The 19,262-nt window shown below is 43.9% G+C and overlaps 1 protein-coding gene across 2 annotated transcripts; it reads left to right on the top strand.

Moving 5' to 3' along the window:
• The first annotated feature begins 2,085 nt into the window (after positions 1–2,085).
• On the top strand, positions 2,086–18,559 carry CCDC177 (coiled-coil domain containing 177). 2 transcript variants are annotated; one of them, XM_040332575.1, is made up of 2 exons: positions 2,086–2,299; positions 16,505–18,559. In XM_040332575.1, the coding sequence occupies exon 2, from the start codon at positions 16,507–16,509 to the stop codon at positions 18,547–18,549; it is 2,043 nt and encodes a 680-aa protein (XP_040188509.1). In that variant the 5' UTR covers positions 2,086–2,299; positions 16,505–16,506; the 3' UTR covers positions 18,550–18,559. The 2 variants fall into 2 exon arrangements, with proteins under 2 accessions (XP_040188509.1, XP_040188510.1); XM_040332576.1 differs by lacking the exon at positions 2,086–2,299 and adding an exon at positions 2,307–2,467.
• Positions 18,560–19,262: the final 703 nt, after the last annotated feature.

The raw sequence follows: 19,262 nt of genomic DNA, 5'->3' as shown, positions 1-19,262 counted from the left end.
TGTGCCGTTCAGACCCATTAAGAACACACACCAGGCAGGCTGTATGTATGTTCAAACAGTACTCTCTTTAATGGCAGCATTCTGCTGGTTATAAACAGTTTACAAGCTTATCATCAATCAAAGAACAATGGGCCAAATCCACAAAAGGGATACGACGGCGTAATTGCTGTTACGCCGTCGTATTCATGTTCCTAACTATGGAACTGATCCACAGAATCAGTTTTCCATAGTTAGGCAGAAGATCCGGCATGTGTAAGGGACTTACACTGCCGGATCTTAGGATGCAGGACATTTCTGTCCAGCGACGCGATTTTTTTTTAATTTTTAATTTTTTTTTTCGCGCCGTATCTTTTTTTTTTCCTGACGCAACTTTATTGACCCGTCGCAATCCACAAAGCTCGGCGTAACGTAATTTCGAGCTATGCATGTCGGGAAAATGACGTCACGAGCATGCGCAGTACGGCCGGCGCGGGAGCGCGCCTAATTTAAATGGGAATCGCCCCGATGAAAATAGGAACGCCTTGCGCCGGCGGAATTTAAGTTACACAGCCCAAAATTTCTAGGTAAGTGCTTTGTGGATCGGGCACTTAGGTAGAAATTTTAAGGCAGTGTAACTTAAATGCAAAAAATTAAGTTACGCCGGATCTTTGTGAATTTGGCCCAATGAAACCAGCAATACAAATAAAGTCATTGAAAAAAAAACAGCATGGGTTCCCCCCTTAGTCCATTACCAGACCCTTTGGGTCTGGTATGAATATTAAGGGGAACTCTACCCCATTACCAATTCACATGGGGGGCGGGATCTAAAGTTCCCCTTTGTTGCGGTGCCCAGATCATCTTGATCAGGTTCACCCGCTCCACCACTGACAACAGAAGCCTACACCAGCCATGACATTTGGTACATTGCTTGTCCAACAGAGGAGTCAGATTAAGTTTCAGGTATTCAGTTGGGTCCAGGTATACTGTCACGCCCAGGTATTTAAAGGTATTATCAATGGCTATTTGGGACGCCTCTGCAGGGAGGGGAGATTCAAGTGGATCAAGGGGCATAATTACAGACTTGGACCAATTGATAGTGAATCCGGAGAATTCACAGAAATTGATTATATTTGCCATCGGAGTTTGCAATGATCCACCGGTATCCCCCAGATATATTAGAGCGTCGTCAGCGTAAAGGGATAATTTATCTTTCAGCTGGCCCCTACGGAAGCCCACAATTTCCTGTTTATTACGAATTTACATGGCAAGTGGCTCCACGGCTCCCATAGGGAAACATTGATTTTCAAACATCATGCGACACAAGCTCCCAAAGTTGGAGCGTTTGTCGTACCTGTGTGAACCTGGCCTCTTACTAAATACCTTAGACTGTCTACTTTCCAAAAATAGGTCATTTGTACGGTCCTGACCTCAAGAAATGATAGGCCTCTTCAAGGAGAACCCCTGAGGCCCCGTACACACGACTGAGTTTCTCGGCAGAATTCAGCCAGAAACTCGATCGGAGCCGTATTCTGCCGAGAAACCCGGCCGTGTGTACACTTTCGGCCGAGGAAACCGACGAGGATCTCGTCGGGCCAAATAGAGAACATGTTCTCTATTTCCTTGTTAGTCAACGGGGAAACTTGGCTCGCCGAGATCCTCGGCAGCTTCACAAGGAACTTGACGAGCAAAACGATGTGTTTTGCTTGTCGAGTTTCTCGGCCGTGTGTACGGGGCCTGAGACGAGTTCAAGGAACAGTAAGGTAACAGCAGGCCCAAATCTAAACCAGCAGCACCTTCAGGGGTAGTGCTACATACCATTTGTTATTAACACAATTGCTCAGGTGAGCGTGTTCCTCCTTTTTTTTTCCAGTAACCTTATGCTTGTCGAAAATGCAAGAAAATGTATAAAAATATATTGAATTAAATGTCCATTTTGCAATGCAATTTACAACATTAAATGAACTTATTACATTTCCAAGGCCTATATTCCATCTCTGGTTACCATCCTGACTGTGATTTCTAGCTGTGCTATTTTTTTCCTCCTCCCTCCCTTTTACAAAGGCTGTTCTAGGAATTCCTCCCCCCCCCCCTACTGATCTTTAGTGGTGTGTGTTTGTGTATTTTTTTCCCTGTAAGCCTCCACTCCTGCAGATCTTCCCACCAGCTGTTCTCTAGTACCGCCACCTCCCTCATCTGCCCATCTGGCTGTTCTTCCCAGCTGCCTCTCCCTGTTCTCCGCTCGCTGTCCATTGCTGTGGTGCTGAAACATCTCTTGGCTACTAACACGCCCGACAGTTGATCTTGGATAGGGGGGATAAAGGTAACTGCTAATGTCGCATTGTGTGATTCACCATCCCTGCATCATATTATTACATCCTGCCCTTTGTGTAGATGATGCCGTCTCGTCCAACCTCTATCCACCGACCAAGTATACACATTCCGCCAAGTACATTGTGATTAAAAGGCGTCGAATCGTGCAAGCGATAATGTAAGCTGAGTAAGGCTTTTGTATGCATGCTTTTTTTTTTTTTTTTAGTCATTTGTTCTTTTGCTTTTGGTGTTGGGTTACTTCAAGCAGCAGTCATGGGCTCCCTGTGCCCTCCTCCTTGTTTCCAACTGGAATGATCTCTTACTTTCACTAAGCCAGGCAGGATTATTCAGGCATCTGGCAGAGGTGCTAAAATGGACCTGGGATTGAGGACACAGTATGAACCAAAAACTAACATTTTTATTTTATAATTAAATGAGTCAGATCAGGTGATAACCAAGGGTTAATTTTATTACCTGCTGCTCATTGATGTAAAGCTTTATTATTATTATAATTATTATTATTATTATTATTATTATTATTATTATGGGATTTATAATTTCTTGTTGTAATTTTTTTTTTTTTATTATTTTCTTTTATTTTTTATTCCGCCAGAATTCATAACAATCATGCATATGTTTTTTTTTAATTAGACTATTTGATTTATAGATATTATGACAGATTATTACATTTTTGAGCCCAAGTCCTAATACAGTTTATTGACTAATTGGAGTCCTATTAACCCAGGGGTCTCCAAACTTTCAAAAGAAAGGGCCAGTTTACTGTCCTTCAAACTTTAGGGGGGCCGGACTGTGCCAAGTGGGAGTAAACAATGTCCCATCTTTGGTATTAGGGGGAAAAATAGTTGTCGTCAGGAGGAATAGTGCCCTATTGTTGGTGTCAGTGGTAGGAATCGTGCCCCCCCCTGTTGGTGTCGGTGACAGAAATAATGCCTCAAGGGCCGGATAAAGGCTAGCAAAGGGCCGCATCTGGCCCCAGGGCCACAGTTTGGAGACCACTGTATTAACCAATAGTCAATTTCAACACCTTTGTGAGAAAGTCAGCCAAATAATTACATTAATACGAAGAATTCATTTCTTATGTTGCTCAGTGTGAAATGTTCAGATATTTTTATTGAAGTGGAGAAACTGGAAACACTGGGGATGTCATCTGTCAAGGTGCCAATGATAAGTACCCACAACCACAAAGTCAATACATAAAATTATTGGAATCTGTAAATTTGCATCTGGTTTATGGATGTTGGGACCTAAAACAGTTCCTAGTTGGACACTTTGATACATTAGATGCAATGTTGTCAACTGTGGACAACTATAGGCATAACCCAGCCAACAGCAACACATTAGATCTGAACATTTCCCACTAAAAAGTTCTACAAACATAAAACTTGTCATGAAAATGTTTTGTAAAGTTAATTATATCTCTACTGTTTGCACAATCAATTTGGACAGAAGGGTAAAGTTATGCTTTAAAGTGAACCTGTGAACTACTTTTAAAGGGGTTGTAAAGGTTTGTTTTTTATTTTCTAAATAGGTTCCTTTAAGCTAGTGCATTGTTGGTTCACTTACCTTTTCTTTCGATTTCCCTTCTAAATGTTATTTTTTTCTTTGTCTGAATTTCTCACTTCCTGTTCCTCCTCAGTAAGCTGTTCTGACTGACTAACCCCCAGCTTGAACAGCTCTGATGATGGGGGAAAGCGTACTGAGGAGGAACAGGAAGTGAGAAAATCAGACAAAGAAAAAAAAACATTTAGAAGGGAAATCGTAGGAAAAGGTAAGTGAACCAACAATGCACTAGCTTAAAGCGGAGGTTCACCCAAATAACATGTATATAAGATCATATTCTTTATACTTCCACCATGTACAGTAAGCCCTTTTTTTTTTTCTATTTTGGCTCTACATACCTAATTATGGCTATTTTCCACCCGGCATCCGGGTACTGACTCCCGCGGGAGTAGGCGTTTCTATGCAGAGGCGCAATGTCACCTGGGCCCAGATGATTCACATCTTTGAGAAAAAGTTCCCCCCCGCGCCCGCCTATTGCGTAGGCGTGTCACGAGAGTCACGGAGCTTCCGAAAGTAGCCGAACTGCGAATCAGCTCTACACGGCGTCTGCGCACCGACTAGAAGACGTGTAGAGCTGACTGCGCAGGCGCCGTATAGAGCTGACTCGCAGTTCGGCTACTTTCGGAAACTCTGTGACTCTCGTGACGCGCCTGCGCAATAGGCGGGTGCGGGGGGGAACTTTTTCTCAAGGACGTCAATCATCTGGGCGAAGTCCCAGGTGACATTGCGCTTCTGCATAGAAACGCCTACTCCCGCGGGAGTCAGTACCTGGAAGCTGGGTGGAAAATAGCCATTATAAGGTATGTAGAGCCAAAAAAAAGGGCATACTGTACATGGTGGAAGTATAAAGAATATGATCTTATATACATGCTATTTGGGTGAACCTCCGCTTTAAAGGAACCCATTTGGGGAAACAAAAAAACTAGACTAAACAAGACACCTGCTATTATATTTTAGTAAAGAATTCCCCTGTGTCTCTCTGAAACTAGTTTCATTGTGTTACTTGAGATCTGACTTCTACCACTTGAGAACTAGGTTCAGATGGACCAATTACCTGCCCATCTGAGTGCCCTTTGTGGCCAATAATCTGCTCACATTGGATGGGCAGGTGGCACATGGCAGAACATAAAGTGGTTCTAAAGGCTGAAGGTGTTTTACCTTCATGCATTCTATGCATAAAGACAAAAACCTTCAGTATGCAGTGCCCCCCCCCCCCCCCCGGCCCCCAAATCCTTCCCTTAGCCTCCTCTGATTCAGCGATGTTCACAATAGCCTGGGCTAGATGGAGACTCTACCTCCTCATTGGCTGATACAGCAGCGGGAGCCCATTGGATCAATCGCAGTGGGGGGAGAGAAGGGGAGCAGGCCAAGCCATGGTTCTATGTGTTTTATGGACACATAGGACAGTGGCTCGGGAGCAAGCATGTATCGGTGCCCCCAGGGCAAGCAGCTTTCTCTGGGGGCACTGCTCAAGGGAGAGGAGACAGGAGAGCCAGCGAGGTGAAACAAGAGGATTGGCGCTGCTGTGTGCAAAACCACTTCACTGAGCAGGTAAGTATAAGTTTGTTATTTAAAAAAAAAAAAACTTTAGTGTTACTTTAATGCTGAAGTCAGTAAAGTTGTATTTCTGGTAACAAAACAACATTTTGTTTACAGGATTTTCTGGTGATCGGCTGTCATCTTGTAGTTGTGGTAGGAATTTTAAACTTAAATGTTTAAATTGCTGACAGATTCACTTTAAAGAAGTTCTAAAGCCAAGACATGTTTACCTTAATGCATTTCCTGCATTAAGGTAAAAAATTTCCCCGTAGCAGTATTGCCCCCTCACTGCCCTAAACACTTACTGTACCTTAGTCCTTTTCCAGTTCAGCACTGTGCCCATATGTAGCAGCACTCTCACCTCAACTTGCATTCACAGAACAGAACCATTGACTCCTGCTGCTGTCAATGAAAGCCTGTGGGCAGTGGGGGGGGGGGGATCTGCTCTGTGTGTGTCTATGGATGCACACAGCCCAGCTTGGGAGTGAGCCCACACATCTGCCCCCATAGTAAACAGCTCGCTATGGTGGTTGCAGACACAGAAGAGGAAGAGCCAAGAGTCCTGGCGAGGGACCCCAGAAGAGGAGGTTCGAGGCCACTCTGTGCAACTCCATTGCATAGAGCATGTAAGTACACCATGTTTATTGTTTTAGAAAAAATGAACCTTTACTACTTTAAAGTTCTTTATTTTATAATTTGGCTGTTCAGCCACGATCGGATGCATTTTGATCCATCTGTGGCCGTTCCCATTACAGAGAAGTTGATCTAATGATGGCTTGTTGGGTAATTTCCACCTGTGCTGTAGCCAATCGGCTGAGCTGATCAATGTATTCTGACACCGAAGAAGTCCCCACTGTCAGAATACAATAGCGAAGTGGGAAGGATTCCTCTATTAACCTCACTGGTGGATGTGGATGGGGGAAACTGAACCATGTATAGCCAGCCTAAGATTACCCGATCTGTGAAAGCAATCATTATTGTACAGAATCATTGTCACTTTTTCTTTCTTTTAGTTTGCATGAATGAGTTTGTTAACCCTGCACGTTGAAAATATTCGAAATTTTCAGGTATATCTACTTTGGGTATTTCTGCTTTTAACATATCAAAAAAGTAAGTATCCCACATGGAGCTATCCTGTTATTACAGGTCTATAAACAAAAAATGTAACTGCTGTGTGCTCTTTTCTCCTATTTTATGTTGACTACAAAAAGTTAGAAACAACCAAACACTGACCCTTTAGGCCCCTTTTACATGGGACGAATTTCGTCCAAGCGGATCCGTCTGCTCAGCGGGGATCTCTCTGCTGATCACCGCTGAGCAGGCAGATGACAGGCCCGTGTCTGCTTCTCTATGCAGAGCAGACATGGACACAGCCTGTCGTTCTCTATGGAGCTGTTAGATGGAAACGGACTGAATGTCTGTTTCCATCCGACTGTCATCTGATCCAATCCACCGGACGGATGGTGAACGTATCCAAATCTGTCTGGTTTTAGCGGACTCGATCAGATCAGATCCCGGCGGATGACAGCGGACACATATCCGCTGACATCCACTGCCCGATAGGTGGTCTGACAAGTTCACCCAAAAAACGAACAGGAAGACCCGATCGGTCTGCTGGTGTGAAAGGGGCCTTATGGACCTGTAAAAATATTGATACTTACAAGCCCTAAATTTGTCAAAATAGTTTACGAAATGACCACTGGATCTTAATGTCCTCGTTGATAATGAAAATCTCCATCCAGTCACGTATATGAATTTCTTGTTTAACCACTTGCCGCCCGCCGGACGTCAAATGACGGCTGGGCAGTGCGGCTCTTGTTCTGGGCGAAGCGTCATATGACATCCTCGCCTTCCCAGCCCACTAGGGGACGCGCGCGCCTGCTGCTTCACTGGGGACCAATGCGTGTACCTGGTGGCCGCGATGTCCGCCGGGCAGCCGCGATTGCCCAGTAACAGAGCAGGACTGTGGATCTGTGTGTGTAAACACACAGATCCACTTCCTGTCAGAGGAGAGGAGAACGATGGTGTGTTCCTTGTACAGAGAAACACTGATCGGTCTCCTCCCCTTGTGAATCCCCTACCCTTACAGTTAGAATCACTCCCTAGGTAACATATTTAACCCCTTGATTGCCCCCTAGTGTTAACACCTTCCCTGGCAGTGACATTTACACAGTAATCAGTGCATTTTTATAGCACGGATCGCTATATAAATGTGAATGGTCCCAAAAATGTGTCAAAGGTGTACGATATGTCCGCCACAATATCGCAGTCACGATAAAAATCGCAGATCGCTGACATTACTAGTAAAAAAAAAAAAAATAATAATAATAAAAATGCTATAAATCTATCCCCTACTTTGTAGATGCTATAACTTTTGCGCAAACCAATAAATATACGCTTATTGTGATTTTTTTTTTATTCAGTGACTATTCTCCATTCTCTAAGTGCATCAACATCAGTCTCTGGTATATACGGTATGTGTAAACAGCAATTCTTTGGGCGTGCAAAACCCACCTAAAGAAGGTCAATGGATCTCCATGGCATCTCAAACTGTCCAACTAATACATTAGGTGTTAACATGTAACAATATTCTTTATGGGTCCTTATTGGGTCAGTGGTTTTAGGTGTTTGTGATATATTTGTACTCCAAAAAAATAGGAGAAAAGAGCATATAGTGGTTACTATTTTTATATATCTACAGTAATATTGTAATAAAAAGATAGGTTTCTTTAAGCTAGTGCATTGTTGGTTCACTTACCTTTTCCTTCAATTTCCCTTCTAAATCCATAAGGGATTCTTCGATTTTTGAGATTTTGATGAGAAGAGTTAAGACTTGTTCACATAGATGGCATCTTACATAGTAAAGTTGAAAGACTGGAGCCTTTAAATAACCTTCAAATATTTCTACTTTTAACCATTATTTATTTATACTTTAGTCAAAACTGAGATTCTCGGAGAGGGAGCATAGCCTACCGGTTCAGCATTTTAGTTTTTTAAACAAGCATTGATGAAGTGCGCCAGTCCATGCTAACCCTTTCAGTTTGGAACTGGTGATCTAAGAACAACTTTTTGTGATACAGGATAGGCAGTGGTGTAACTATAGCCATAGAAGCTCACACAGCTTCTATTGGGCTTAGGGGTGGGAGGAATTCACTATAGTAAACTCTTATGCCTTGTACACACGATCGGAATTTCCGATGGAAAAAGTCAGACGGAAATTTTTTCATCTGATATTCCGACCATGTGTGTGCCCTATCGGAAATTCCGACGAACTTAGAAAGAGAACATGTTCTCTTTTTTTCTGATGAATAAAAATTTCTATCGTAAATTCTGTTCGTCTGTATGGAACTCCGACGGAGAAAAAAAACATGCATGCTCAGAATCAAGTCGACGCATGCTCGGAAGCATTGAACTTAATTTTTTGTAGTGTTGTACGTCACCGCGTTTCGGACGGTCGGAATTTGTGTTACAGTGTGTATGCAAGTCGGCTTGAACAGAATTCCGTCAGAAAAATCCATCTGAGTTTATCCCGACGGAAATTCCGATCGTGTGTACGGGGCATCAGACTAGGGCTCCCATACTGGTACACAACAGGGAGAAACCAATATAAGATATATAAGAAATCTGTGTGCCTCTGAGGATCAAACCCAGAGCTTTTTTTCTCATAAAATAGGTGCAGGAACTCAACCACGACCCGGTTCAGATTACACAAACGGTAGAAGGGTCTTAAAGGGGCATTAAATACCAGGATTGCATTACATACAGAGTGCAGAGTTCAGGGGGGGTTACACACAGAGTGCAGAGCTGTCACTTGTAAACACAGAAACCAGACTTCTGTGTTTACAAGTGATTGTGATGAGTGGGCACCAAAGGGTCTGAGCCAAAGGTGGTGGAACTGAGTTCCCCCAAGTTCCCCCTGCAAAAAAAGCCCTGATAAAACCAATCCAGTACTGTATCATTATGGGTTGCAGGTGTAGAAGTTCCCGCTGACCCGAACCCTGTGCGGAGTCTTTGCTAGTCATCTGGTAGTAGATATATCACCTTTACAGCTTTTGGAGCAGCCTGGCCAACACTCTGAAACAAACCCTGTAGGCCTTAAAGTGTTCCCAAAGGATGTAAACAAATCTCAAAGTATCTCCTAAGCTAAACTGATGAGACAGCTGAGGTTTGTGAAAAGCCAGCATTTAAAAGAATTTCTATTAGGCCTCGTACACACCAGCGGATCTGTCCGATGAAAACGGTCCGCGGACCATTTTCATCGGACATGTCCACTGCCGGATTTTGGTCTGATGGCTGTACACACCATCAGACCAAAATCCCCGCGGAAAACAAACGCGGTGACGTGTCGCGACGATGACGCAGCGACGTGCGCGACCCTGGAAGGTCAATGCTTCCACGCATGCGTCGAATCACTTCGACGCATGCGAGGGATGGCGGCCCAGCGGACATGTCCGGTAAGTTGTACAGACGACCGAACATGTCGGACGGACAGGCTTCAAGTGGACATGTTTCTTAGCATGCTAACAAACATTTGTCCGCTGGAAACCTGTCCGATCCGCCGGACATTTGTCCGGTCGGCCGTACACACGACCGAACATGTCTACTGAAACTGGTCCACGGACCAGTTTCAGCAGACATGTTCGGTCGTGTGTACGAGGCCTTAGGGTTATAGAGTAAATGTGTGCAGGAACAATACGAATTATGGAATAATAAAAAATCATTAATTAATCAATTTTTTTTTTTTTTTCTCATTGACTAGGTTCAGGGACTCCCCCTTTTCAAGTCAACCTTTGTCTCTGCCCCCTACCCACCTCCGAGCACATTTGCTTGGTTCCTCCCAGTACTGCCCCTTTTAGAGAATACAGAACTAAGTAAAATTTGTGGTTTTAAGCTATTTGTATGGAATTTGTTAATGATAACAAGAAAAGCACTAAAATAGATCCCCTACAGCCACCAACAATAGACCCCCCCCCAGCAACAATAAACCACTTGCAACATAATATCCCCCCCCCCCCCCCCCAGCAAAAATAGACTCCAGGCAGAAAACAAATCTCCCCACAGCCAGCATCAATAGACCCTCCAGCAGTCAACAATAATAGACCCCTTCCTCAACAGCAGATTACTCCCAGCAACAACTAACCCCCAACAACCTAAAACCTACCCCCTAGCAACAATAGATCCCCCACCAGTAACAATAGACCTCCCCAGCAACATCAGACCCCCCTCCCGCAACAATAGATCTCCCTAGTGACAATAGATCCCTCAATGGCTGGCATGGATAGACCCTCCAGCATCCCCTAGCACCCCTTGCCATTACATACATTCAGTCCTGGAGGTGCCGGAACTGGATTTCCACTGAAAAAAAGCCAAGATTGTTATCTATATGATCATTTTTGCTAGTACAACACTTCCTATTACATAACTGACTAGTAGACCACTTCTTTCAGAACTTGTTTGCTCTGGTAATGAGTGGGGTGGGAGAACTCAGAATTGACACAGAGGCCCTGAGATCTTGTGCTCCTAAAAAGATCAAATAATGCAGAAAAGACTGGTTAGTTACCAGGGGCAGATTTGTTAGATAGAAAAATGTTTTAAAGTTAAAGCGGGGTTCCAGGCATAATTTTTTATTTTTTTTTGCAAGCTAAAATTATTCACAATAAATAGTCCCTAAAATATATTAAAAGCTCCCCAATCATTCCAGAAATCATTGCAAACACTTGCCTTATATCCTCCAGCTCATGTTGTGGTCGTATCCATCATATGTGTGGGCATGTGAAGCCCAGTTCCTTTTTCTTCCTGGTTTTCAGGGAGAGGTGCATGCTGGGCGATATTTAGGCACAGTAATGCCCAGAGACTCCTGGGAAATGAGTGTCATCATTTTCCAGGAGGCAATGGGGTCTTAGAACAGGAAGTTGAACCACCTAGGATCAGGAAATGAAATTAAGAAATTAAGAAATTAAGAAATGTAATCAAATATGTTTTGTTTTCACAACTACATCAAAATGTACCTAACAGTTTCCATTCAACACCAAATGTACTTAAAGCGGTTCTCCACCCTAAAGTGGAGTCCCGCTGATCGGAACCCTCCCCCCCTCCGGTGTCACATTTGACACCTTTCAGGGGGGAGGGGGGTGCAGATACCTGTCTAAAGACAGGTATTTGCACCCACTTCCGGCCCGGCATTCACGGGCAAAAGACGGGCATTCCGTCACTTCCCGTCACCCCCCCCGTTGTGTGCTGGGAACACTCGGCTCCCAGCACACAGCGGGAGCCAATCGGCGGGCGCGGCGCGACTCGCGCATGCGCCGTAGGGAACCGGGCAGTGAAGCCGCAGCGCTTCACTTCCTGGTTCCCTCACCGTGGATGGAGGGGGGAGCAGCAGGGTGACGAGCGATCGCTCGTGCCCTGCTGCGGACGGCGCTGGACTCCAGGACAGGTAAGTGTCCTTATATTAAAAGTCAGCAGCTGCAGTATTTGTAGCTGCTGGCTTTTAATATATTTTTGGGGTGGAACATCCGCTTTAACATTGGTCATTTAACATCAAATGTACTTGACTTCCTTCATCACTCAACAAAGTAACTTTGGTTGTAATCTATCCCCCCTATATATATATATGTGTGTGTGTAAATATACGCACGCCTCCATCTCATTATGCTGTTATATTGTGCTAATCCTGCTCTAACCCTCATCCGGTTACCTTGCACCAATGCACAACTGCTGGTAACCAATGCAATTTCCAGAACACTACACAGTCACACAGTGAGGTCCTGCAATCAGCTTCTAACAAGGTCCATACAGGCCTTTAGCCCTGACACTTCTGAGGCCTCCAGAACAACTACACAGTGCATGGGTTTGGGCTCTAGAACCCTCCTGGGAGAAGGAACCCAGATCTCCAGTGCTTCAGACTATCGTCTTCCCAGCCCCCTTTTGGACACTCCTCTCTGGGGATTGGCTGGAGCATGATAAATATTAAGTCCGGTTATTTGAATCTCTTGCCCTAAGCTCTGGAAGCTTCTTTCAGAGGCAGGGGGAAGCAATCAAACTCCCAGCCTGTGAATCCCTGAACAGGCCAGAACAAATTATTACTGCTCCCTTGATTACAGATCTAGACAAAAACTAAACCTACCTAGCATCCTATGCCAGGATGGTGCTACATAGACATGAACAGTACAAAAACCCAAAATGACACACCAATTATACATAGTAAGGGGGTATAGTTACAATGTCACAATAAAGAAAGTGAAAAACGAAAAGACAAAACCAATTAATATTCAGTGGATATTCAGAGGAACATGTTGCACCTGGACCCACTACTTTTTGTATATATAGTTTGATCAGAATGGGTCAGTCTGCTGTTGCTGTCATTGTGTCCACTTGGATGTGATATCACTGGGGGAAAAATAGAGTAGAAGCTTGTTGATGCATGAGGTAAGACCTTTATGGATCTGATTATAGGTCCAACCACCTTTGTGTTTTTTTTTTTCATTTTTTTTACTTAAATGCATTTATTTATTTGTCTTAGGGCATCTCCACTTAGAGATTGGTATGCCCCTTTGGAATAATTATTTATTTATTGTGCTGAAAACATTCTGAGATTTATGGGAATCCTTGTGAAATTATTTTGTGAAAAGTCTATTTCTAAATTGGGTAAGACCCTGAGTTACTTTGCTGTCCCAGGGATACATTACATGTTTTACCTTTTAGATTCATAAACCATCATTCTTGATTGTTATTTTTTTAGTGTAAACCCTTGTTGTATCGGATTCCTGGCGCTCCTTGTGCTTTTTACTCTCATAGTTTATTGGGATTACTGACAACCTATGGACCAATTTTTTTTTTTTTTGGGGGGGGGCTGATAATTCACCATATTGGGTAGATTGTGATGTAGGTCAGTGCTTGGACTATATCTATATAAGCTGCATGTATTGACTGAATAAAATGCATGATAATGTTTCTTGATATACAGTACAGACCAAAAGTTTGGACACACCTTCTCATACAAAGAGTTTTCTTTATTTTCATGACGATGAAAATTGTGGATTCACACTGAAGGCATCAAAACTATGAATTAACACATGTGGAATTATACATAACAAAAAAGTGTGAAACAACTGAAAATATATTTCATATTCTAGGTTCTTCAAAGTAGCCACCTTTTGCAGCAGACACATCTCTAGAACTGTTAAGAGGAGACTGTGTGAATCAGGCCTTCATGGTAGAATATCTGCTAGATGGTAGATATTCTACCATAAAGGCCTGATTCACACAGTCTCCTCTTAGGGCTCTTTCACATGGAGCGGACCGTTTCTGGGTCCGCTCCGTGTGTCTCCGTCGGCTCAGCGGGCATCCCCGCTGAGCTGTCGGCGGATAGGGCGGTCCCCGCACACAGTGCAGGGACCGCCCTGTCTCAGCTCCGCTCTGCCCTATGGGGAACCTGATGCAGACGGACCGTCTGTCCGTCTGCATCAGTTCCGCTCCGCCGGACGGAAGAAAAATAGGGTTTTCTTCCGTCCGAAAACCGGATCCCGACGGACGCGGACGCTAGCGGATGCTCCATCCGCTAACGGACGCGATCCCATAGGGATGTATTACAAGTCCGTTAACGGACTTGTAATACACGGACGAGCGGAGCGGACGTCTGAAAGGGGCCTTAAAGGAGTTCTCTGACCTAAAACTTTTAACCCCCGCTGTGCCCGGGCTGTAAAACTATACAAAATAAACTTTCACTTACCTGCCTACGATCCCCCGTTGTTCCGATATCGCCGTCCCGTTCTCCGGTCCCGGTCTCTTCCGCTTCCTGTGTGTCGGTGACTCATAGTGCGCTCAGCCTATCAGCGGCCGCGACGGGACATTGCTGCGGCCGCTGATAGGCTGAGCGCACTATGAGTCACCGACACACAGGAAGCGGAAGAGACCGGGACCGGAGAACGGGACGGCGATATCGGAACAACGGGGGATCGTAGGCAGGTAAGTGAAAGTTTATTTTGTATAGTTTTACAGCCCGGGCACAGCGGGGGTTAAAAGTTTTAGGTCAGAGAACTCCTTTAAGGCTTCATTTCCACTGACGTTTTTACAGCCACTTTTCTGAGCGTTTTTTACAGCTTAAAAACGCTTGTCCATGTTATTCTATGGCATCATGCCCACATAGGCGTTTTTGAGCTTCAAATGGCATAGGCGTTTTTGAGCTGTAAAAAAAACGCAGGACCAGGGCGTTCTGAAGCTCCAGAGTAGAGCTGTAAAAACGCCAGACGTTAAAAAACGCTCAAAAACGCTCAAAACCACGCGAAAACACTCAAAAACGCTACCGCGGCGCTTTTTTTTTTTTTTTTTACAAAATAAACATGGACAGGCGTTTTTAAGCTGTAAAAAAGGCCAACACAAGTGGCTGTAAAAACGCCAGTGGAAATGAAGCCTAACAGTTCTAGAGATTTGTCTGCTGCAAAAGGTGGCTACTTTGAAGAACCTAGAATATGAAATATATTTTCAGTTGTTTCACACTTTTTTGTTATATATAATTCCACATGTGTTAATTCATAGTTTTGATGCCTTCAGTGTGAATCTACAATTTTCATAGTCATGAAAATAAAGAAAACTCTTTGAATGAGAAGGTGTGTCCAAACTTTTGGTCTGTACTGTATGTAATTTTTTTTGTGTAGTGGATAAGGATTAGAACGCTTGTCAGTTTTTATTGCTGTCTGTGCCCCCTCTATTTGTCTTGTTTACCATTATCATTAAAATTAAATCCCACATTTTGGGTTGTCCCTAGAAAAGCAATAGAGGGGAAATCCTCCAGTGGGGACACTATCTCTGGTGACCTGGGGTTCCCCAAGAAATTCCTTTAATTTACAGGGATTTCCTCTCACTTCATGTTTGGCTATGGGACAGGAAGTGATGGGAAATCTCCCCAATGGGACACAAATGGTAAAAAATAATCTGACAGGGGTTATAACCCTCCCTTGCTTTATCCAAAACGAAAAAATTTGGCTTATAGTTCCACTTTAACTCAAAACCGAAACTCCACATGTAACAATTTACCAAAGTTTGACTGTATTTGATATAGATTTGGTGACAGGTGTAGTGTTAGGTGGTTATAATAATATGGGTGTTACTGGCTAATATTAGGCCGTTCATTTTATCAGCCATGTTGTTTTATGAATGTTTTTTATAAACTCTGTATTACAAAAGTTTTTTTTCTTTTTTTTTTAAGGCCGCATATAGACGAGCGGACCTGTCCGATAAAAACGGTCCGCGGACCGTTTTCATCGGACATGTCCGCTCGGAGATTTTGGTCTGATGGTTGTACACACCATCAAACCAAAATCCCCGCGGACACAATACGCGGTGACGGCGACGATGACGCTGCGATGTGCGCGAACCCGGAAGTTCAATGCTTCCACGCATGCGTCGAATCACTTCGACGTCATGCGCGGGTTCTCGGGTCAGCGGACATGTCCGATGAGTCATACTGACCATCGGACATGTCCGGCGGACATGGTTCCAGCGGACATGTTTCTTAGCATGCTAAGAAACAGTTGTCCGCTGGAAACCTGCCCGGCCGGAAAATTGTCCGGTCGGCCCGAACATGTCCGCAGGAACTGGTCCGACGGACCAGTTTCAGCGGACATGTTCGGTCGTGTGTACGAGGCCTAACATTTGTGTTTGCTTTTTCGATGCATGAAAAATCAAATTTTTAAGTTTTTATAAATTTGAAAGAAAATCAATGGCCGGGAAAAAAAGTGTCCCCCTACACTGGTTCTCAACCTATGGTAATCTGTTGGCTGGTATATGTTTGTATTCCAATACTAAAAATAGTAGTTTTGTAAGCATGTTACTTATACTACAGTAGGCATGTAGTAAAAAGTTGAATTTGGACCATAAAAAGCTGACATCATTTGGATCAGTGGCCTGCATTGCAATCTATTGTATGTGTACAAAAAAAAGATAAAATTAAATACAAAGCTTTACTTTTCATATACCAATCCATTTCTAGTTTTGGAGCAGTATGATTGCTATACACAGCCTGTTTCTTATGTGTAACATTATTTATGTAAATGTTGGTCAAGTCAGAAACACTAATCTATTTTCTTTCCACCAGCTATGAAGATGGCTGAACTCACAGATGATACAGATGGGGAGGAAGCCTCGAGGGGGGCACCTGTGAGACAGAGAGAGCACTCTCCCATGTTGCATCTGGACCTTTATAACTTTGAGTGCCAAGAAGCAGAGGGAAGTCGTTATGTGTTGACCAGTCCCCGTTCTCTGGAGGCCTGTGCTCGATGTATGGTGAAACCAGTAGAACTATTAGCAAGAAGCCTCTCTGATTTAGTCAGAGAAGCTCCAGGACGATCCATGCGGGTTGCTACTGGTCTTTGTGAGGTATATGAGATAGAAAGACAGAGAAAGCTGAAAATGTGCAGGGAAGAGAGGGAACGAATTATGCGCCAAGAAAAGAGGAGAATTCTGCCTTTGGTAATGAGCAGCAGTCTAGGTTCCCCATCAAGCTCAAAAGCACCCTCTCGAGCTGAATCTTTAGGACCTATTGTGCCTAAGAGATACGACTCTCCTATTAATACAGGTACGCAGAGGAGCAATACACCACTCTCTGATTCTGAAAGATCTAAATCCCTTCCTTCTAAAGGCACCCAAAGATCCAAGCCGCCTCCTTCCAAAAAGCAGCAAGTACTAGTATCCGCGACAAAGAAATGCAGTACCACCCAGTCTAAAGAATACCATGGCAGTGGTGATTCAGGCACTAATGCACCCTCAAGAAAGACTAAAAGTCAATCTCTGGACTCTCTTCAGAAGATGAGAGATGGTTCCTCAGGTAGGACTTCTTCAGAATCTATAACCTCATCCTATAGTGGCGACAGCCCCAGAGGCAGAACCACACAGTTCATACCAAAATCCAGAACACTTGATGCAGTAAATTCTCTTTTAGGCAGAAGCTTCAGTCTGGGAGATCTTAGTCACTCACCACAAACAACAAAGAAGGTTGAGAAGATGGTCAAAGAGGTGAAGAAGAAAGGCATCCAAGAATTGCCTCAGCGAGACAAAAAAATTGCAGCAATCATGATTGCCAGACATGAAGAGGAAAACATTAGAAATGAACAGCGCTACTGGGCACACCTCCAATGGGAAACCCAGAGAAGGACGTCAGACCTGCGGAAGGAGCAAGAGGAGAGAGACAGGTATAAAGCTATACTACAGGGGCAAAAGATGCTGGAGTCCCAAATCAAGAGTAGACGTGGCAAAATCTCAATGGAGGACCTTAATTTGGCAGCCATAAACCAAAGTAAGAGTTTGCTCCATGAAGCACACCTAAGGGAGCAAGGTTCAGAGTTAGAAAAGCACAACAAAGTAGAGTCAGACAAAGGTAAAAAGGAAGGAAAGCAAAAGAAGGCCCACCAGGAACAAAGCACAAAATCCAAACAACCCAATGAGGAATTATCACAAGATAAGTTACTTGCTGCTCAGCAGAAGAAACAAGAGAAAGCGTCACAGCAACAGGTTAATAAAATACTGCAAAACAAAATGGAAAAAATTAAGCACCAGGTACTTCTTCAAGAAATAGTCCAAAAAGAGGAATTAGATACTGACGAACTTAGAAGGGCACTTGAGAAAAACCTTCAAAAAGCACAAGAAAAGGTAGAACAATTACAGGAGAAAAAAAATCAAGAACTGAAGAGCAGGGCACAAAGGGAAGAAATGCAAATCCAAAAAGCAAGACAGGTGGCAGAACGTAAAGAAAGGGAGCGTGCAGAGCATTTAAAAGAACTAGCAAGGACTGCTGAAAGGAGGCTCCAGCATGCGTCCCAGATAGCTGATGAAGTTGTACAGCACAAAGCAAGGAAAGCTATAGAAAGCCGACTGGAAAAAGAGAAAATCCAGAGGGAGAATCGACAAAAGGTCCTGAAAAATGAAGATATGAAGAGACAGGAGCTGCTGATGTCTATAGAAAAGAAGCTTGAGCGCAGTGAACAAATATTCAAGGACAAGCAGAGTGTATTAGACAATGCGCGCTCAGTGGCCAGAGCTTCCTTTAATATCAGGGAGAAAGTGAGAGCTGATTCTAACATACGCACCTTCGATAAAATGGCTCTGGAAGCTGAACTGTATGCAAATATTGACAAAAAAAATTGAATAAGGTTCATAAGGTTCAGTGGGTAAAGACATCTATACTAGCAGCTCTTGATTCCAGGGTATGTTTGTCTTCTGCTGCCTGCACAGTAATAATGCAATGACATCCTTAAGGCATACGTGTATTTTTTAAATCAATGCATAATATGGATTCTCTGTTTACTTGTAGTCAGTACTACACATTATAAGTATGCAGTTTACACACAAGCCTGGACTTAAAGTGTTACTAAACCCACAATAGTAAAATCAGTCTGTATATGCAGTAAAGCAGGGGTGGCCAACCAGGGGCCCGTGGAGCCCTCTGATGTGGCCCGCAACCTCCTGCTCTGGAATGGCGGGTTGGCAAGCCTAGATCGCAGGTTGCCGACTCGCCATACCGCAGCATCAGTGTTGTGAATAAAGCTGGTGGTAGAGGAAGAAAGCGGCTGCGGAGCAGAGCCCCATAAGCCGATGCGTCCTCTACAGCGCCGGCTTTTACTACAGGGGGAGTCTATGGCAAAATTCAGCTAACCCGTGGTGTGGGTAAACCGCAGCACATCAGTGTGAAAGCAGTCTGACCAAATGGGACCCTCAATTCCCCTCTATAAAGCGGCAGATGTTTGTTTGCACTCGCCTATCTCCAATCCGAAAAACAGAAAGGAAGTCGTCCCCTTCCATCTGGGCAGATCGGAGGGCCTATAGAGTAGCCGTGACCTGTCATCCGCCCACTCCGCTTA

The sequence above is a fragment of the Rana temporaria genome, chromosome 13, assembly GCF_905171775.1.
Source record: "Rana temporaria chromosome 13, aRanTem1.1, whole genome shotgun sequence".
Taxonomy (NCBI): Eukaryota; Metazoa; Chordata; class Amphibia; order Anura; family Ranidae; genus Rana; species Rana temporaria.
Note: the sequence above shows the minus strand (reverse complement) of the source record. Positions and strands in the feature narration are given on the sequence as shown.

Excerpts from the sequence above, each read along its gene's own strand:
- CCDC177 (XM_040332575.1), top strand. The coding sequence starts at position 16,507 with ATGAAGATGGCTGAACTCACAGATGATACAGATGGGGAGGAAGCCTCG.